Source organism: Gymnodraco acuticeps, unplaced genomic scaffold (assembly GCF_902827175.1).
Source record: "Gymnodraco acuticeps unplaced genomic scaffold, fGymAcu1.1, whole genome shotgun sequence".
Taxonomy (NCBI): domain Eukaryota; kingdom Metazoa; phylum Chordata; class Actinopteri; order Perciformes; family Bathydraconidae; genus Gymnodraco; species Gymnodraco acuticeps.
Window position 1 is genome coordinate 119,194 of NW_022990647.1, and position 22,028 is coordinate 141,221.

Consider the following 22,028-nt stretch of genomic DNA (forward strand, 5'->3'; position numbering starts at 1 on the left):
TCTCCCAAAGGCAATTTCCCATCCAATAGGTGTGCTATATAGGTGTGTATAACCCTTTCTCCTGTCTGTTACTCCCTCTTTCAGCACAAGAACCAGAGGGGGATTCAATGGAGCCTGAATACCTGCACTGAGACCCTCACCCTGCACCCTGAGTCTCAACTCTCAGTGTTTTTCAAGCCTTTCCCTGTTTGTTTGTATTAAACAAAACATTAAGCTTTCCCAATGGTGTGGTTTTCGTTTTGTGAAAAAGTGCAAATGCAGTGTTTGTATATAATTACATCACATATTTTTTTGCTGTTGGTCATGAAATTGCTCCTGCTGACTTGAGCCAGCCATTTTTTCCTCCGCTCTGTGTCAGTGGGGAAGCCGTACATTCGTACTCCTTTCTCTTAGCGATTTGAGCATCCCCAGGCAGCACAGCAAACCATGCTGGCGACTAGGAGGCAGCACAGCAAACCAGGACAACACGGAGGAAAAGGCACAGACAAACTGCATGATATGCTATTCAATGTTTATTGAATCCCATGTATTTGCAATGGATGTTCCTAAAACAACACATTTAACATCATCATCATCATCATCATCATCATCATCATCATCATCATCATCATCATCATGCTGCTGCTGCTGCTGCTGCTGCTGCTGCTAGTCCTTTGATAGTCACCTGTCGGTCTCCTGTCCTTTCTGAAAGCCATAAAGATGACATTAGTCATTTAGATAACTTGTGTCCTCAATTACCATGGGATTACTGAAACTACCATGAATTTAAGAAAATGGTAGAAATTAATCTAATCTGAATTTTAAAGCATTACTTTAGATCCCCTCCCTCTAAATATATCAATAAACATTAGAAAGTGATGCTCCTCCTGACTACCATACAAGTTTAAGAAGATAATATTGGTTTTAAAGAATTCAAAGCTATAAATAAACAGCAACAGGCTCTTTAACCAAGGCACTGTTAGCTTAACATGTAAACTATTGTTCACACTAATCCTAATATTATCACTTAATATTAGCAAATTCTATTTTATTTTTTAAAACATATTGATGTAAATACATACACATATCGATTTGTTGTATAAATATTGCAAATCAAAACCTTTATTCACTAATAATGACCAAAAATCGTAGTTCTATCTCCTGTTATCAATGCATTCACATTGCCCGCCATGAACTTCCGGGGAACGATCCTCGTCTACATGAACCACGTGACGATAACCGTTTTTGGACTTCCGTTGTCGTAACTCTTCTATCTATATGGCGCTGGGAAGACCTAACAATGAGTCACTTACACGTCACTCTATTGCTCCCTTCCCCCTCATTAAATACGAGGGCGTCACCCCTCAGCAGCCAATTGCTGCACATGCTAAATTCCTTAAATGCCTGCTCTTCCTCCCTGTCAGTTGTCATTTCAGGTGACCACACACAACCCGCCTCCACCCCTCTCGCCTCCCGTCTCCTCTAGGACAAAGCTAAACCTTCCTTCTTCAGACCGGTCCCACATACTTATCACCACCACCAGTGTCTAGACCCCGGGGATTTCATCGGAGCGGTTATTTTCCTCCTGAATGATTATCCTGCAAACCGGGGCCTAATCGCCAAACACCATTCCATTCTCCTGTTGTATTATCATGGCAATCATTTCATTCATATGACGTGTAACAATAAATATGTATTCCTTACATCACGTCTCTCCGGTTTGAAGTAACGTTATCTTTGATAATATTTCGTCTCCTCATTTTTCTTCAACGAAAGTAAAGAGAGATTTTGGCATAGTTTTTATTTAGTAAACTACATTTTCGTCTCGTCACTTTTCGTCAACGATATTGCATCATGATTTCGTTACAGTTATTTTTTACTGCCGTCGGTGCCGTCTCGTCATCGTCTCGTTTTCGTCATGGAAAAAAAGGTCGTTGACGAACATATTTCGTCATAGTTTTAGTCAACGAAATTAACACTACCAGTGACTGAGCCTCCGTACAGTTAGCGAAGGCAAACCAGCCCTTGCATACAGGGTACAGTGATGGGTTAATGCTTTACAGTTTGTCACAAATATCAGTGCGCTGTGATACGCAGCATCTAACTTGACCAGGCAATGGGCAGGTGCATTCATATAAATCAAATCACCATAGTCCAGCACAGGTAAAAAGGTCACAGTGACTAGCCTTTTCCTGGCCTCAAGCGAGAAACAGGACTTGTTTCTGTAGAAGAAAACTAGCCTAACCCTCAGCTTTTTAAGCAGGTTATTGACATGACGTTTAATACCAAGGTATTTGTAACAGGTAACCACTTCAATTTTTATTCCTTGCGTAGTTACAATATCTACAACAGGCTCTGGTGTATTTTTAGCTTTTGAAAAGAGCATTACCTTGGTTTTATCAACATTTAAAAGAAGCTTTAGTTCAGAGAGCTGAGTCTGAATAATGTTGAAAACAGCTTGTAATTCAACAACAGCCTCCTTAATGGAGGGACCAAGACAAGACAAGGATACAATGGATAAGTTAATCTTCATCACAACAGTGTGGTAAAGAGAAAGGACATGTAATAGTTAACATGTTTATTTCTTAAAGGTCCCATGTCATGGCCATTTCTACTGATCATAATTCCATTGTTGAGGTATACCAAAATAGATTTATACTGTGCAATTTTCCAAACTCACATTGGTTTCTCATACAGCATCTTTGTAAAGTATGTGTATTCACTGGTATTCACTCTCTGTCCTAAACGGCTTGTTGGAGCTCCTGGTCCCCCCCCTCCCTGTGAGCCCAGTGTGCTCTGATTGGTCGCGACGTTGAGAGGCTCGTTGCTGCTCGCAGCTGCTGCGAGCTGCTGCGAGGAGCAGGCAGGCTTCCGTGTCTGCGATACAGCGAGAACAAGCTAAACTCATCCTGAGCACACACAAACACTCACAGCCGAAGTAAAAACAATAAGTGTGGCTTGAAAGGTTTATAACGCTGTGAGCATGGGTCTGCGGAGAGCATTTCTCCGCGATCCCAACGTAGTAGCCCGAAAAACGTTTATCCATTTAAACAGTTGTGGTAGATACCTTGTTTGTTTTAAACATCATAAATACACAAACAACAATGCATACTTACAGGTTGTGTACCCGAATCTCCCGCTGGTCCAAACAAAGTAGGAACAGCATCGTTCTTCAGTGGCCTAAGCTGTACATATCCGGCATGAATCACTGAAAGGTTTGGGAAGCTTTGTTTCGTGAAAGGCTGGCAGAGGGTGTGGCCTCTGGGTATCCCCACGTCAGAGTACCCCGGAAGAAAAAGAGAAATCTCCAACAAGGCGTTTTGGGGAGGTATTTTCTGTGTTAGAGTTTTACTCCCTACAGGGTGTACTTTGAGGGTTTTTGACTCTGCAGACCGTTTTACATGCATAAAAACCTTCATAACACACAAGGGGACGGGTAATAACCGGAAAAGCATGACATGGGACCTTTAAAAAAGGTAACTGTCAATCAGCTGTCAATCAGCAAGACTAGTTTCTGAAGTGCAGTGAAAAACAAAAATTATCTTTTGAGAATTGAGACTGTGCTCGCATTGACTAATGATGTTTCTCATGTGGTAAAGAAAAACTATAAAGGTCAGCTTCCAGGTCAGAAGTGCTTTAGTGAAGGGGAGGGTGGTTCATGATGGGTTGGATCACTATCATCTTATTCACTCTGCTTGCAAGGACAATGTCGGAAAACCAAACATGCAATTTCATTGGGCAGAAAGGGTTTATGGAGTTTTCAAAAGAAGGTGATCTTATTATAGGAGGAGTATTTTCTATAACCAGTACTCGTAAACTGAAGGATAATGGCTACCAGGCTTTGCCAAATGAATACTGCACAGGGTAAGTGCTTAAAATATAATCTATAAAAATGGAATGCAATTTATGAAAATCGCAAGTTTAACAATATGTCTGGTGTGTTTCAGCTTTAATAACTTCTTTATTAGTAAAGTTCCAATACTTAACATTATGTTTTCAGGTGGCATGCCAGGGAATTGAAATTCGCCAGAACGGTGATTTTCACTGTGGAAGAGATTAATAGAGATACTGAACTTCTTCCTGGAGTTAGTCTGGGTTATAGGCTGTTCAATGGCTGTGGGAGTGAAAACCTGGTACACGTAGCTGCAGAAGCTGTAAATGGAGACGACTCAAAAGGCTGCAGAAGTCACATCCAGGCTCTCTTAGGCCATTCATCTTCTGGAGTGAGTGAAGGCATAAACAGCATACTAAGCCCACTATCCATTCCACAGGTGAATAGATACAACTGTAGTGTCCAATTTGTTGCTTTATATATATATTTCCATCTTTAAAATATTTGTATTCTTATTTGCTGTATTTTGCATGTTGTTGTTGTTTTTGCTTTGAAGGTAAGCCATCTTGCAACCTGTGCTTGTTTGAGTGACAGAAGACGGTACCCCTCGTTCTTCAGAACTGTGCCAAGTGACCACTTTCAAATCATCGGTATTGTGCAGCTCATGAAATATTTCGACTGGCGTTGGTTTGGGATTATTTACGCTAACTCTTTGTACTCAGAACAAGGAACCGCTCAACTCATTAAGGAAGCAAAAAAGGAGGGCATATGTGTTGAATACACATTACCTTATTCATGGAGATTAAATGAAAGGCAGATGTCTCCTTTTGTAAAGACAATAAGGGAATCCTCGTCAAATGTGGTCCTGTTGTTTATGTCTTTGTCTCTTACCAGGTCGTTACTGTCAAGAATTGAAAAACATAATATAACTGGAAAGCAGTGGCTAGGTAGTGAGTCTTGGATCACACAGGTAGACCTAGCTTCTGTCAAGATAAAAAACATTTTGCAGGGGGCAATGGGCTTTGCCCTGCCTCAGTCATCTATACCAGGTCTTGCTGAATTCTTGCTCAACTTTAAACCTGCGGATGAACCAGAAAGTGCTATGGTTAAAGCAATTTGGGAGATGTTTTTTGACTGCACCTTCTCCTCATCAAATATCTCTACTATGTGCACTGGCACAGAGGATCTCAGGACTATCTCCAATGGCTACACAGACGTGACACAATTCAGGGCTGAGAATAACGTGTACAAAGCTGTGTACTTGGTGGCATATGCCCTTCATGCACTTTTGCAATGTAAAAATGGCTCAAATCCTACCACAGGAAAGCCCTGTGTAAACAAGAATGAAGTTGAGCCTAAGCTTGTAAGTTCGGTTTGTATTTGCATATAACTTATTTGTTTATTATTGAGTGATTCTTGGTTTTTGCGGTAAATGCAACACATACATAAATATCATATTATATAAGGTATTAGTGTACCATTCGAATGTTAAGTCTATGATTGCTAAATTGATCATTGTTCCTCTATAGGTGTTGGAACACATTAAGTACGTGAACTTCACAACAGAGAATGGAGCGAAGGTTTTCTTTGATGAAAATGGAGACTCAGTTGCTCAGTATGAATTAGTTAACTGGCAGATGAAAGAAGACGGCTCTGTGGATATTGTAAATATCGGTCAATATGATACCGCTTTTCCAGAGGGGGAAAAGTTCAAACTAAAAAAGAACACCACAATTGTTTGGGGAGGAAACAAGAATAAGGTAAAATCAACAGAGTGTCAGTCCCCACATACTGTATTATGCAAACTGTGAGATAGATAGAAGGTCTTTACTTGATAGAAAACTAATTGATAAGTCAGATTTGTTTGATGATTAAAAACACAGTATTGCAGACATTACATATGTTGTAACCCACACAAGATAACGGACAAAAGTTCTTATAATCATAAGTTAAAATTGAAATGTAATGTACAAAGTACTTTAAAAAAGCTAATTTAATTGTGTTCCTTATACTTTATAAGAACTTAATGAACTATATGTCCATGATATACAAAAACATTTTGTTTCATTTGTGGGTTTTACATGCCAGATTTTATTTTTTCAGGTCGTAAGGTCTGTCTGCAGAGAACCATGCCCACCAGGGACTCGTAAGGTCATGAATAAGTTGAAGCCTGTGTGTTGCTTTGACTGTTTTGAGTGCCCTGAGGGAACAATAAGTAATGAGACAAGTGAGTAAATCACTGAAAATTGAATATTTTCATGTGTTTTGTAGTGGGATATATGAAAGAGCAACAATACATTTATATTTTTTGATATAATATAATATTTGTACATTTTATTGTTTGATTATTTCTTATTTTAGTGTAATGATTGTATTTCTCTTTCACAGATTCCCCTGATTGTTTGATCTGTCCACCTGAGTTTTGGCCAAATGAAAATAAAGACAAGTGTCTTCCGAAATTGACTGAATACCTGTCTTACAAAGAAATCATGGGAGCACTTTTAACTGGATTTGGCTGTGTTGGCGTTTTTCTATCTCTTCTGACATCAGTCATATTTTTGACTCACAAAGAGACTCCTATTGTGAGGGCCAACAACTCTGAGCTGAGCTTCCTGCTGCTCTTCTCCTTGACTCTGTGTTTCCTGTGTTCTCTGACCTTCATCGGCCAGCCCTCTGAGTGGTCCTGCATGCTGCGACACACAGCCTTCGGCATCAGCTTTGTCCTCTCTATCTCTTGTGTTATGGGGAAAACAATAGTGGTTCTAATGGCCTTCAGGGCTACACTTCCAGGCAGTAATATGATGAAGTGGTTTGTGCCTGCCCAGCAGAGACTCAGTGTTCTGAGTTTTACTCTAATACAGGTTATCATTTGCATACTTTGGCTGACAATCAATCCTCCGTTTCCCTTTAAAAATATGAACCACTATAAGGATAAGATTATTTTTGAGTGTGCCCTGGGATCACCTGTAGGGTTCTGTGCTGTGTTAGGATACATAGGGCTCTTAGCTATGTTATGTTTTCTACTTGCTTTCTTTGCTAGAAAGCTGCCTGATAATTTTAATGAAGCTAAATTTATCACATTCAGCATGTTGATATTCTGTGCGGTCTGGATCACCTTTATCCCAGCTTATGTCAGCTCTCCTGGGAAGTTCGCTGTGGCTGTGGAGATATTTGCTATTCTGGCCTCCAGTTATGGGCTACTATTCTGTATATTTGCACCCAAATGTTTTATTATTGTACTCAAACCTGAACTGAACACAAAAAAACATCTGATGGGGAAAACTGAATCCAATTAAATACAAATAAAAATAAGTATTTGATTTGATTTATGGTTTGGCTTGAATTTTGCAGTGAAACATTTTGCAGTTTTACACTAATTGTTGACATTTAGGATAATTTGTATTTCATATGAATAAATCCGTTAAAAGTTTAAACCATCCATGACTTTCTGTGTTTTCATTTCAACTTTATTTATATTTCACAAAAACATGTAAAAAATAGTTTTATAACCTCTCGTGCACTGTTTGTTATTTAGTAGCCCCAAATATATTAAAGCTATTAAAATAAAACATCGTAACTGTCATGGTTTTGGGTTTTTGTTTTCATTTTCCACCTTTTTGTTTTGACATGTTTTCATCATTGGCCCTTTCTCTTTCATCAAATCCCCCTCCTCGACTCCTCGGTCCTCCGGTAGTGACCCGGAAATGAATTTTAGCGCGCCATGTTGAAGGACATCTCATTTCTCTAAATGCACTTCGAGGACCGAGGATCGAGCGTCGAGGAGGCTCTCTGGAGGAGCTATAACCGAGGATACACTGATGGGTCCTCCACGGTCCTCCACGGCTCCTTCGTGGATGCATTTCCGGGAACAGAGATGTTTCCATAGAGGCTTCTCAATACTCAAAGTTCCCCTCCTCGACTCCCCTCCTCGGTTCCCCTCCTCGAGACTTAGACCCACCCACAGGAGATGCGAGCGGAGGACCGAGGAGGGGAACCGAGGAGAGAAGAGGGGAAGCAGCAGACGTTTAAAGAAATGAGAACTCCTCTCCTCTGAGCGGTCATATTAAAGCGACGTCCGTTCATTATTATGTGGCAACAGCTGCATCAGCTGTCGAGTGTTTTGTCATAGCGCGCTGTATTTTATAATCTCTGTTAGATCAGCTGAACATTGTTCCCCCACATATTTACTTTGAATTCATTGAGAGTGCGGTATACCGTATAATGAGACAATAACAGGCACAGATGCGGACACACACACACAAATATATTTATATAAATATATGCAATTTAAAGTATGAGAGCTCAGCACTAATAATAATAAGCCACTTACAATTTTCCGTGAGATCAGGGAGCAGATATAAGATGGAAGTTTCCCTAACATACAAAGCCATGTTAGGGAAACTTCCATCTTATATCTGCTCCCTGATCTCACGGAAAATTGTAAGTGGCTACTGCCTGAGATCGAATGCATTTTATTAAATGGGCCAACTGCTAGGACTGTCTTAGGGAAGACAGCTTTTAGATGCGCAGCTCCTCTGTCTTGGAATATTATGCAAATTAAATGGAAACTGAACAATCTGGTGCCACTAAATGTTTTTAAAGCTCGGTTGGATGCTACTCAATCGGAAGCTATTGGTACCTGTTTATGTGGATAATTATGTAAATGATGCTGTATGATGTCCTTTTGTTGTTCTATTTATGTTTTTATGTTTCATGTGGAACTACTTGAGCAGGTCTCCCTTGAAAAAGAGATCAATGATCTCAATGGGATTTATCTGTATAAATAAAGATTTGAAATTAAATTAAATTAAAAGTAAGCAGAGGACACCAAACCAACTGAGACCCGTCTGTCCGCCGCATCTACGCACTGTACAACACACACCTACATACTGTACCACACACACACACACACACACACACACACACACACACACACACACACACACACACACACACACACACACACACACACACACACACACACCCACACACACACACACACACACACACACACACACACACACACACACACACACACACACACACACACACACACACACACAGACACACATATACACTGCCTACAACACACACTTACAGCTCCTAAAGCATAATCAGGCTACAGCCGTTGTGTATTTTATTATGTGAAGCACTAAATGGTCTTAGAAAAATATCGACTCTTTGTACTACAGCAAATAAAGAGAGTAATGTAGACCTGTTATACTGAGTGATATTGTACACTGCTCTGCTTTCTGCACGGACCTCACAGCTGTTCTCACTGTAAACATCGCAACGCGATGAAAGCAGTTTCTAAAATAATATCCAGAGGATGCATGCAGAGCTGTCATTGGCTGAGATAAGTCCGGCCGTGCGTCACGCCTCCACCGTTCCCGGAAATGCATCCGCGGAGGAGCCGTGAAGGAACCATCAGTGTATCCTCGGTTATAGCTCCTCCAGAGAGCCTCCTCGACGCCCGATGCTCGGTCCTCGGTGTGCATTTAGAGAAATGAGACGTCCTTCAAAATGGCGCGCTGAAATTCATTTCCGGGTCACTAACGGAGGACCGAGGACCGAGGAGTCGAGGAGGGGACATTTGAGTATTGAGAAGCCTCTAAATAGTCACGGCCGGACTTATCTCAGCCAATGCCAGCTCTGCATGCATCCCCTGGATATTATTTTATTAACTGCTCTCATCGCAACGCGATGTTTACAGAGAGAACAGCTGTGAGGTCCGTGCAGAAAGGAAAGCAGTGTGTAAAATATATATCACTCAGTATAACAGGCTACATTACTCTCTGTAGGCTATTTGCTGTAGTTTAGTAGATATCTACAAACAAAGAGTCGATATTTTTCTAAAACCATTTAGTGCTTCACATAATAAAATACAACACGGCTGTAGCCTGTTATATGCTTTAGGAGCTGTAGGTGTGTGTGGTACAGTGTGTAGGTGTGTGTGTTGTACAGTGCGTTGATGCAGCGGACAGACAGGTTTCAGTTGGTTTGGTGTCCTCTGTTTACTTTTAATACTTGTAAATAAAACTTTTGGCCCGTAATTGATTTCCCTCATTGTAGCGACCAGAGAGGGGGGGGGGGGGGATATATATCCAGTCTCTGATAGTGTTACGTTATTATGAGAGTGCTCTGTTTGATTCTGAAATGGTATTTATTTATATATATATATATATATATATATATATATATATGTGTGTGTGTGTCCGCATCTGTAGCCTGTTATTGTCTCATTATACCGCACTGTGAATTACTTAAAAGTAAATATATAAGTCGTCATGAACACATCTGTCCATCAGACAGAGGGCTGTGTACCTCCTGTCATCATTAATGGACGTCTCTTTAAAATGACCGCTCAGAGGAGAGGAGTTCTCATTTCTCTAACCGCCTGCTGCTTCCCCTCCTCTCTCCTCGGCTCCCCTCCTCGACTCCTCCGTTCGCATCTCCTGTGGGCGGGACTAAGTCTCGAGGATAGGAGTCGAGGAGGGGAGTCGAGGAGGGGAGTTAGAGAAATGAGAAAGGGCCCTTGTGTCTGTCTGATCCTACTTCCTGTGTTTGACTTCCTGGCGTCAGTTTCCCCTCCTGTGTCTGATTGTGCCTCATTGTGTTCACCTGTTGCCCTTGTGTTTCTGCCTCCCCTGCCAGCTGGGTCTTGTCCTGTGATTACCCTTCTTGTGTATTTAGTCTTGTCTTCCCCTGTGCTCCATGTCTGTTCATCATTTCATGTCCCTGTCACCTATGCTTGTCCGTGTCTCCTGCCTGTTCGCGTCGTAAGTTTGTTCCTGTCTGTCATGCTCCCCGGTTTTGTTTCTGGTAATTAGTTTCTTGGTTAATAAAGCTCGCTTTTTGTTACCTTACCTTTTTTAGTCCTTTTTTAAACTGCACTTGGGTCCCATTTTCCACACACCCTGACAGTAACCTTACTTTATTCAGGGACATTACTTTGCAGACCATGTTCCAGTGGCGGCCGACCCATAGGGGCGCTAGGGGTGCCGCCCCACCTCTTCCCACATTTTAGATTCTCATTAAAAAATACTTAAATTTTAATGAATTTTATACTTTTTTTTTTTTAACTAGGTACATATTATAGCTGGTGTCAGTAACATTTATAATCTACGATAAAATATATATTACAATTGTTTTACGATGTCTAAAGTTAACCGAGGTAATAGCTTGAAATAAGGTCTGTTGAAAACTAACCTGTTTGATAAATGCACGTTTTGTTCAGCCGGATAATATCCACATGTCTATCCTACTTTTATAATTTTCTAATCATAAATCGAATCGCCAGAAGCAAAATGCTAACGTTATGCTATAAACGAACTACAGCAGGGTTGCACGACTTCAATGTCACGCCAACTTAAAATCGATATTCAAAAATACAGATTAAAAATTGTACAAGTTGAAGTGTTTATTTAACAGTTTGCAAGAGCGCAGGTACTTGCTTTCAAGCAGAACAGGGGAAAACAAACTTAGCGGAGTGTTTCCGTGTTTGGCGTAATGACGTACAACGTCCTCGACAACTTCTGTAGTCCTATTCAGCCACTTGTTAACAACCATCGTTTTTCAGACACGTAAACTCTTCAAAAATCACCAGTCAGGTCACTGCTGATGTATTTAATGTTGTAGAACAAAACGTGATCCGCCTCTTAAATTTGTGTCAACCACAGACCTTATTTCGAGCTTTTTTCCAAAATCTTATGGAGAAATCCCATTGACTCGGAGACGAGGGAATCCCATTGACTCTGAGACGAGGGAACCAGTAGTGGTAAAATCAGGGCTGCCCCTGGCCAACTTGTGGCCCCATGCAAAAGTTATGTGATGAGGCCCTCTGTGTCACGAGCGTCGACGGCAGGGGTGGCGGGTAAGCCTTCCCAAATATTTTTGTCGCATCCTGGTAAAATAAAAATATAATGTATAATGTTTGTGTCTTTGACATTAGCGCTGCTATGCAGCCACCTGTGCCCTGTTCTACGAAGCCAGTTCAACATACCCTGGATATGTTTGAGTTATCTTAAATAACCCTAACAAACGAGATCTCGCTAAGCGGTCTCAAGACGCTGGTTATCAACTCGCTAAATCAAGTCAGGGTTTCTCTTTCCAGCTGAGAGCGCGTTCACGTGAAAGGGGTGGGGTTAGCAACATTTGACCAATCAAATCAAGTGTTTATATTTGAGCTAACAACGTGTCCAGAGATCAAAGGTGTCCATGGTGATGTGCAGTAATCAGTGAGATGAGAGCATTTTCATTGTTCTGAATGAGAGTTAAACCTCTTACATGTGAACGTTTTGTTGAAGAACCGTAACAGATATCGGTGACATTTCAAAGCGTGAAGCATGTCAAGGAACTTGAGCATCTGAAGTGTACTTTTTGTGTACTTTCGGGTTAATAATGTGGCCTTTTTGTCAGATTAACTAAAGGTGTGCAGGTGCTGTGGTGGGGAAAGATGAGGCTGAACTTACAATGGGGTTTAATGGAGACATGTTGAAAGTTTTTGTCACTTCCTGCCCTCAGAAGCAGTTAATTATTTTTGCCTAATTTCTTTTAATTTTTCAAGCTACGAGATGTTTTCCTACGTTTTTCATGAAAGATTATGTCTCAGGAATGTAGGGTTTGGGAATTATGGCAGGTTTAAAAGAATCTGTCCTCCACTCTAGCTGTGACATCACGCACTCTAAAATCTGAAGAAGGCCTCTTTACCAAGGTCTAAACAATGTTTAATATCTCTAAGTACGGATCAGATTTAAAAGTTGTGTTACACGAATAATGTCAGAAAGATGTGTAACTTTTTAAATATGAAGGAGCAGTTGAAAGTGCATGAAGATTGTTCAAGTCTGAAGAGTTTCTCCATTGACTTCCATGTTAAAAATGTGATGAATTATGGGATTTATCTCTGGAATTATGAAAGTTATGAATAAGAAAAGTAATAGCCATCGATTCCCGACCGAGCTGAACGTTTTGATGTTTGAACAGAGTTTCTGCAATGTGGAATGTAGGAGAAGAAGAGGTGCAAAATAACCCGGCGGAATAATAAAGAATTTTGTGCGTAGCATAACAGATAGTTGGAATGCTGTATCTGCATTCCCACTAAATTAAGTAAATGTAACATCATTTTCATCCCGGTTACGCGTTTCATTTGCCCTGTACGATGTGCGCTGTAACTGATGAAAGTGGGGGATGTTGGCTTATCTGGCGCCCGCAGCTCACAGCCAAAGTGCGAGTGAGCGTGGGAGCGAGCGAGGGAGAGAAAGAGGGCGCACCGGTACCGGCGCTGTTGTTATTAGCATCTGATGCTAGCTGCGCTAACGGATATAAGAAGAAGATGTTTCTACAACAAGGTGTCAGACTGAGATGCTCAGTGAGGTAAATGACTCTCAGTGTTTAGATAATTAACTTTAGTCTAAGTTATCTCAGTGAGCCCCAAACGTTTTGATCACAATTTATGTAAACACATATTTCAAAGGCACTCCTTTATATAATGATTGGGATAAAACATGTTTGAAATCATTTCAATGTAGACTATAGGAAAGTAAACCAAAACTATTGTTTAAAACTGGAGAGATACAAAAATATGCATAAATAAATGTTAACTAGGCCTAGATAAAATGTGGGGGGGGGGGCAGCTAAAATCTTGCCTAGGGCATCAAATTGGCTAGAACCGGCCCTGGGTTACAGGCTTAACCCTTGGTTGTGCAGCCTGATGGCTACAGGCACAAAGACTGTCCGAGGCACCTAGTGCTGTGTCGAGAAGGGATGAGTCTGTGACTGAACGTATTCCTCACATATGTCCAAAGCCAGACTCCTAACAATTGCACACATTTTCAACACATCATGTATTTGGTTGATTACAGACAAGCGGCTACAAGGGATTTAAATGTCATATAAAAGATATTCTGCACCAAACTATTTTAAAGCTATAGTCTTCATCTCCACAACTTTTAATAGATGTATTTCTTCTTCTATGCACAACTGCTTGTCAGGGTAATAAACTCTTGTGTGCTAATTATTGGTCACCCAGTCTGGAAACATTAAAGTGCCACAAATGATTATTACCATGTTAAGTTATGTGATTACTTTTTGAACAATATAATTATTTTCTCATAAATGTATAATTGTATTATAAAACCAATGCACTACCGCATGTTTTGGTTTTCAGATTTGTGTGAATAAAACACCTTGTATTTAATATTTTCAGATATTTTCATGATTATGGATTTTACATTTTCTTTTTTTTTCTTTTCATTATTGTGCACATATTCAGCTAGAAAAAAAACGTCTTCGGTTCTAAGTTTGCATATATTTTTAAAGGATATGAGTTACCCCATCATATGATGCAATTTCATTTAAAACGTTTTGACATATTGGTCTTACAAACGGTCAGCGAAAAACCGTTGCAAAGCAAGAACAGCAAAGCGCTCTGACATTATTTAACAGTGATTCGATAAGAGGACCTCAATCATCATCATCATCATCATCGTCATCATCTGCAGAAGCTCTGCCCATGAAAGGAGATATATAGTCTGTAATAATAACAATAAATATAACAAAGGTGTGTGTGTATGTATATGTGTGTGCCAGATTATTCCAGATGTTGGACCATTTCTGTGCTATGTTACTGTTTGTGATTTTTGTGGGAGCCTTTGGAGCAGAGAACACTGAATACTGTGAGATGCTGGGAGACCCAGTGTTTCCTCTGTTATCTAAGGATGGAGATATAACAATTGGAGGAGCTTTCTCCATCCATAGCCAAATATCGAAGCCTTCTCTCTCCTTTACAGATGTTCCAGAAGCTCTCACATGCTCCAGGTACAGTTTCATGTCTCTTTTCTATTGTGTTGGTTTCATCAAAGAATAAATAAACATGTAAGTAAGAAAACTGTTAGTTAAAACAATTGTTTCTCTTTTCAGAATAGACTTAAGAGAATTTCGTTTTGCCCAAACAATGATTTTTGCCATCCAGGAGATCAACAATAGCAGCTCATTGCTGCCTAATATCTCGATTGGTTATAAGGTATTTGACAGCTGTGGTTCAACACTGACTTCAACGCGAGCAGTGATGGGTCTATTGAATGGACAGGAAAGGACTTTGGGTAAAACCTGCTCAAGCCAGTCATCTGTTCATGCCATCATCGGAGCCTCTGATTCCTCCTCAACAATTGTGATGCTACAAAGTTCTGGGATTTTCCAAATACCAGTGGTAAATGTTTATAATATTTCATGTTTGGACTGATTTCCCTTTTTTTATGCAAAAGGATTCCAATTGTGTATATCTAGCATATAACAACCATCAACAAAGACTTAATACTGGTATTATTGTGGTTTGTTTCAGGGCTATGCTTAGGTTAGGATTACATAGTTTGCACATATGCAGATTGAGGAAAAAGACAGACAATGGTGAACATTTATTTTGCTAAAATGTGTTACTTAATACTTATCTGAAATCTAAACAAATATGTTTTGTTTCCCTTCTTTTTTGTTAGATCAGCCACTTTGCCACATGCGCTTGTTTGAGTAACAGAAAGGAGTACCCCTCTTTCTTCAGAACCATCCCTAGTGACTATTATCAGAGCAGAGCCTTGGCCAAATTGGTAAAGCATTTTGGCTGGAAGTGGGTTGGGGCAGTTAGAAGTGACAATGATTATGGTAACAATGGCATGGCAACATTTATCACAGCCGCACACCAGGAGGGGGTCTGCATTGAATACTCAGAAGCCATATCAAGCACAGGCCCCAGTGGAAACGTTGCAAAGGTGGTCAGAGTGATAAAAAGTGGCACTGCAAGAGTTTTAGTTGCCTTCATAGCTCAGGGTGATATAGACATTCTGGTTGAGGAAGCCCTGAAGCAGAACCTCACTGGGCTGCAGTGGGTGGGCAGTGAGTCCTGGATTACGGCAGGTCGTCTGGCAACTAAGAGGTACTCAGGAATCCTGACAGGGACTCTGGGCTTTGCCATCAGAAAAACAAAGATCACAGGCCTCAAAGGGTTTATTTTGCAAGTAAACCCAGGTCAAGACCCTCATAATAATCTGCTGAGAGAGTTCTGGGAAGCCACATTTGGTTGCAGTTTTCAGTCCGGTCTCCATGGTCAGACCCTGTGCACAGGCTCGGAGATACTAGAGGACATCAACAATCCTTTTACAGATGTGTCAGAGCTAAGGATATCCAGCAATGTGTATAAGGCTGTGTATGCTGTGGCTCATGCCATGCATAACATGTTAAAATGTGGTGATGCCATGAATCCTCAGTGTATCTGGAAAGATGACTTTGAGCCAAAACAGGTAACAGGTTAATACATTCAGTAAATTATTTGAATAAAAAATAAATAATAATCTTACAATATTTCACCACTGTTCTCATTTGGTAGGTTGTGAAACACCTCCAAAGTGTGAATTTCACCCTTCCGTCAGGAGAAAGTGTGTATTTTGATAGAAATGGAGACCCTGCAGCGACCTATGAGCTGGTGAACTGGCAGAGAAATCCAGCAGGAGATACTGTGTTTGTGGCTGTAGGGAGCTATGATGCATCACTACCAAATGAAAAGCAGTTTATAATGAATGGAATAAACACAACTTGGGCTGCTGGATCCCTAACGGTAAAAAGAGTTTGGTATAAAATACTCATTGTGGAGGTCATTTTTCAAATACATAACTGTTCCCTGAGACATTTCCATAATTAATGACCAAATAAAAAGGTAAATTCTCCAATGTAAATGATGTCAAAATGTTCACATATATATTCATATACCTTCACTCTATATATTACAGACTGGGATTGGCACTTTCACATTTAAGATTTACGTGTAAGATCAATGAGAAAAAATATAATTTTTAGAGACACTAAGAAAGAAAATAACATTCATAAATTAAGGGCCAACTAACTTTGAGTAACTGATGAGTTGAGCTGTGTTTTTACAGAGGCCTGTGTCTGTCTGCAGTGAGAGTTGTCCGCCAGGTTTCCGGCAGGCTGTGATTAAAGGGAAACCCATCTGCTGTTTCTCCTGCATTGCCTGTGCTGCGGGAGAGATCACCAAATCCAACAGTGAGTAGAATCTATACTGTAACTCATTATATATTAATATGTGTAAAAAAAGTATATATTTTCCAGTGTCAATCCAATAAGTCTCTAAACATTAAAAGGCCATTATTTATTTCATACAGTATGAGCTTAAGTCTCACTTGCTGCTTACAGTACAAACACATTTCAGTGTTCCATGTTTTCTATTCAGATTCTGCCGAGTGTTCGCCATGCCCACTGGAGTACTGGTCAAATGAAGATCACAGCCAGTGTGTTCCAAAGGTGATCGAGTTCCTATCTTATGGCGAAACCATGGGTGCCCTGCTCACTGCTTTCTCGTTGTTTGGAGCGATTTTAACACTGGTGGTGTTGTGTGTCTTCTTCCGGTTTCGTCACACACCTCTTGTCAAAGCCAGTAACTCAGAGCTGAGCTTCCTGCTGCTCTTCTCCTTGACTCTGTGTTTCCTGTGTTCCCTGACCTTCATAGGTCAGCCCACAGTGGTGTCCTGCATGCTGCGACACACAGCATTCGGCATCACCTTTGCCTTGTGCATTTCTTGTATCTTGGCTAAAACCATAGCAGTAGTGATGGCTTTTAAGGCTACAAGGCCGACTAACACACTTCCTCAGTGTTCTGCTGTGCTTCAGAGAACAAATGTTCTCAGCTGTACTTTACTGCAGGTGTTGGTCTGTGTGCTGTGGTTAACCCTTGCCCCACCATTCCCCTACACAAATACAGCTCATACCACTGAAAGGATTATTCTAGAGTGTAATGTAGGTTCACCTATAGGGTTCTGGGCTGTGTTGGGGTATATAGGACTCCTGGCTGTGATGTGCTTCATCCTTGCTTTTCTGGCTCGAAAGCTGCCTGATCATTTTAATGAAGCTAAGTTCATCACCTTCAGTATGCTAATATTCTGTGCAGTATGGGTCACTTTTATTCCTGCGTATGTTAGCTCTCCTGGGAAGTTCACTGTGGCTGTGGAGATATTTGCCATTTTGGCCTCTAGCTTTGGGTTGCTCTTCTGTATATTTGCTCCAAAATGTTATATTTTACTGTTAAGACCAGAGAGAAATACTAAAAAACAAATGATGAGAAGAAACTAATAACAATTACCTTAAAATTAGTGTACATGAAAATGAAACCTAAACGTCTATGCTATTTTAAAACCATTGCAGGCCTTTAACAGAGTAGCACTTGTACGTCTACATTTGCAGTTTTAAAAAATCTCTTAAAAATATCAGTGCATGGCATCCCTGAAGCTGAATTGTAATTCTGATATTCTCAAATCTACTGACTAGAACATTTTCAAAATAATGCAATGCAGTAAATCCTTTACTTGATAAAACTGTCACGGTTGAGTGAAGGAAGCAGGACCCAAATGCAGATAACTCTAATAAACCTTTATTTCACGGATAATGAAACCAACTCAGACAAAACAGAACACTCACCGGTGAACTCAGTCACCAACAAAAGACGAACCAACACTGAACACAGGAAGAGACAAGACTAAATACAGGGAGGGGTAATCACGAGACGAGAAACAGCCGGGCAGGGGAGGAGAAACACAAGGACAACAGGTGAACACAATCAGACAACTAGACACACCAGGGAAACTAACGACGGGAGGAAAAACACAGGGAAAAGGACCAGACAATAACCCAGGAGGAAAACATGACAGCAAACACTCATACATACAAAACTACAAACATGACATAACATGAGAATCGTGACAGAACCCCCCTCTCAAGGGACGGATTCCAAAAGTCCAAAACCTCAAGCAGGGTGGGTGGAGGGGGTCCGGAGGAGGGACACAAAACTAAGGCCACCAGGGTGGGTGGAGGGGGTCTGGAGGACGGGTTTTGGGCTGACCGCCCAGGAGCACAGCGGAGGGCCCAGAAGGGATCTCGGGCGGACGGCCTGGGGGCAAGGTAGAGTCCATGGAGGGGCGAAGACCACAGTGGGCAAACTCAGGGGGCCGAGCATGAGGGGCGAAGGCAGCGGCAGGAAGAGTCAGCGGGCCGAGCATGAGGGCGAAGACCGTGGCACTCAGGGGGCCGGGCTCGAGGGCGAAGACCGTGGCTCTCAGGGGGCCGGGCTCGAGGCCGAAGACCGCGGCACTCAGGTGGCCGGGCTCGAGGCCGAAGACCGCGGCACTCAGGGGGCCGGGCTCGAGGCCGAAGACCGCGGCACTCAAGGGGCCGGGCTCGAAGGCGAAGACCACGGATCTCAGGGGGCCAGGCTCGAGGGCGAAGACCACGGCTCTCAGCGGTCCGGGCTCAAAGGCGAAGACCGCGGCTCTCAGGGGGCCGGGCTCGAAGGCGAAGACCGCGGCTCTCAGAGGGCCGGGCTCGAGGGCGAAGACCAGACAGCTCCGGAGGCCGGGCAGGAAGGCGCTGACGGGACAGCTCCGGAGGCCGGGCAGGACCCGGTGTCGGCCGGACAGGAACCAGAGCCCGTGGGACAGGCTTCGGCAGGATCCCCCACGGAAGAGGACCAGGAGTTGGCAGGACCCCCGGCGAGACAGGTAACGGCGGGACCTCCAACGGAATAAGACATGGGATTGGCAAGACTCTCAGCGGGTCCTCCAACGGAACAGGACATAGAGCTGGCAGGACCCCTGGCAGAAGAGTCGTCGGCGGGACCTCCAACGGCACAGGACATAGGGTTGGCAGGACCCCCGGCAGAAGAGTAGTCGGCGGGAACCCCAACGGGACAGGGCATAGAGTTGGCATGGCCCCCAGCGGAACCTCCAATGGACCAGGACAGTGGGTAGGGACTTGAGAGGGAACTCGAGAGGAGACTCGAGAGGGGACTTGAGAGGAGACTCGAGAGGGGACTTGAGAGGGGACTCGAGAGGTGACTTGAGAGGTGCCTTGAGAGGGATCTCGAGAGGAGACTTGAGAGCGGACTCGAGAGGAGACTTGAGAGGGTACTCGAGAGGGGACTTGAGAGGGAACTGGAGGGGGACTCGAGAAGTGTCTTGAAAGTGGACTCGAGAGGGGACTCGTGAGGAGACTTGAGAGGAGACTGGAGAGGAGACTCAAAAAGGAACTTGAGAGTTGAATTGTAAGGAGACTCGAGAGGTGACTCGAGAGGTGGCTTGAGAGGTGACTCGAGAGGTGACTTGAGAGGTGACTCGAGAGGGAGCTCGGGAGGTAGCTCGAGAGGAGACTTGAGAGGGAACTGGAGAGGAGACTTGAGAGGGGACTTGAGAGGGAAGTCGAGAGGGGACTTGAGAGGGAACTGGAGAGGAGACTTGAGAGGGGACTTGAGAGGGAAGTCGAGAGGGGACTTGAGAGGGGTCTTGAGATGGGTCTTGAGAAGGGTCTTGAGAGGGGACTCGAGAAGAGACTCGAGAGGGGACCTGAGAGGGGACTTGAGAGAGAACTTGAGAGGGGACTTGTGTCGGTCGGTACGCCGACAGGACACGGGGAGCTGGGGTCGGCTGGAGAGCCAACAGGAAACGAGGAGCTGGAGTGGGCCGGTACGCCGACAGGCCTCGGGGAGCTGGCGTTGGCCGGTACGCCGACAGGACTCGGGGAGCTGGCGTCGGCTGGAGAGCCAACAGGAGACGAGGTGCTGGAGTCGGCCGGTACGCCGACAGGACACGGGGAGCTGGCGTCGGCTGGAGAGCCAACAGGAGACGAGGTGCTGGAGTCTGCCGGTACGCCGACAGGACACGGGGAGCTGGCGTCGGCCGGAGAGCCAGTCCTGGAGCCGAAACTGGAGTTGGGACCATGGCTACTGGGGCCGGTACTGAAGCCGGAACCATGGCTGCTGGGGCCGGAGCCATGGCTGCTGGGGCCAGGACTGGGGCTGGGAGCATGGCTGTGTGGGCCGGTTCTGTAGCAGGGACGATGGCTGCATGGGCCGGTTCTGGAGCCGGAACCATGGCTGTGGGGACCGGTTCTGGAGCCGGAACCATTGCTGCTGGGCCCGGTACTGGGGCCGGAACCATGGTTGCTGGGGCCGGAATCATGGCTGCTGGGGCCGGAGCCATGGCTGCTGGGGCCAGGACTGGGGCTGGGACCATGGCTGTGTGGGCCGGTTCTGTAGCAGGGACCATGGCTGCATGGGCCGGTTCTGGAGCCGGAACCATGGCTGTGGGCCCGGTACTGGGGCCGGAACCATGGTTGCTGGGGCCGGAACCATGGCCGCTGGGGCCAGAACTGGGACCGGAATCATGGCTCTTGGGGCTTGGGCTGCTAGCCTGGACTTGCGACTCCTTCTCTTAGAAGCCGCCTGAAGGCTCCGTGGACCGCCAAAAGCCAGACGAGTTCCAGAAAACGACTCCTGGACAGGAGCAGGAACTGGGGCAGAAGCACTGGTTGACTCCAGACGGAACACACCGAGACATTTGTAGTCAGCAGGTTGGAAATCACACACCCATAGGAAGTTCAAAATCCAGCCAGGTAAGAATTTCACCAAGTCTGGTTTCTCCATAGCCAACCGGTGCGCCTCTACCAGAGCGGCCTCCTTCTGCAGAACACTGGACGCTCCCTTCCACCAATCATAGCAGCAAGCCAAATGAAAGGAAAAATGTTGTAGTTCCACCTCAAATGGATCATCTGCTGGGTCCATTTCTGGTTGGTTCGTACTGTCACGATTGAGTGGAGGAAGCAGGACCCAAATGCAGATAACTCTGATAAACCTTTGTTTCAAGGATAATGAAACCAACTCAGACAAAACAGAACACTCACCGGTGAACTCAGTCACCAACAAAAGACGAACCAACACTGAACACAGGAAGAGACTAAATACAGGGAGGGGTAATCATGAGACGAGAAACAGCCGGGCAGGGGAGGAGAAACACAAGGACAACAGGTGAACACAATCAGACAAATAGATACACCAGGGAAACGAACGACGGGAGGAAAAACACAGGGAAAAGGACCAGACAATAACCCAGGAGGAAAACATGACAGCAAACACCCAAACATACAAAACTACAAACGTGACATAACATGAGAATTGTGACAAAATAGCTATATAACTTTGTCTTTTTCTTCTAAATTATTTCTTTGTTCCACATTTGATGTCGTAAACACATTTTAGTTCCTTCTTGAATGTAACACCATAGGTTTTAGATTCCTTGGAGTATTGGGATATGTTAGCCTATTGAGATAATAATATTTATCCATTGGCCCAATGTCCAAACATTTAGGTATTTTCATCCTTTAACTTATAATA

At 43.4% G+C, this 22,028-nt stretch overlaps 2 protein-coding genes across 2 annotated transcripts; both read left to right on the top strand.

The window, feature by feature from the left end:
* Window positions 1–3,685: 3,685 nt before the first annotated feature.
* LOC117554830 (extracellular calcium-sensing receptor-like) lies at window positions 3,686–7,107 on the top strand. Its single transcript, XM_034229376.1, has 6 exons — window positions 3,686–3,843; window positions 3,980–4,250; window positions 4,368–5,174; window positions 5,341–5,571; window positions 5,915–6,038; window positions 6,200–7,107. Exons 1-6 carry the CDS (start codon window positions 3,686–3,688, stop codon window positions 7,105–7,107), a joined length of 2,499 nt encoding a protein of 832 aa, XP_034085267.1.
* A 7,364-nt stretch (window positions 7,108–14,471) lies between these two features.
* Window positions 14,472–17,941, top strand: LOC117554840 (extracellular calcium-sensing receptor-like). Its single transcript, XM_034229389.1, has 6 exons — window positions 14,472–14,631; window positions 14,734–15,017; window positions 15,301–16,098; window positions 16,185–16,412; window positions 16,735–16,858; window positions 17,046–17,941. The coding sequence occupies exons 1-6, from the start codon at window positions 14,490–14,492 to the stop codon at window positions 17,939–17,941; spliced, it is 2,472 nt and encodes an 823-aa protein (XP_034085280.1). The 5' UTR covers window positions 14,472–14,489.
* The last annotated feature ends 4,087 nt before the right edge of the window (window positions 17,942–22,028 follow it).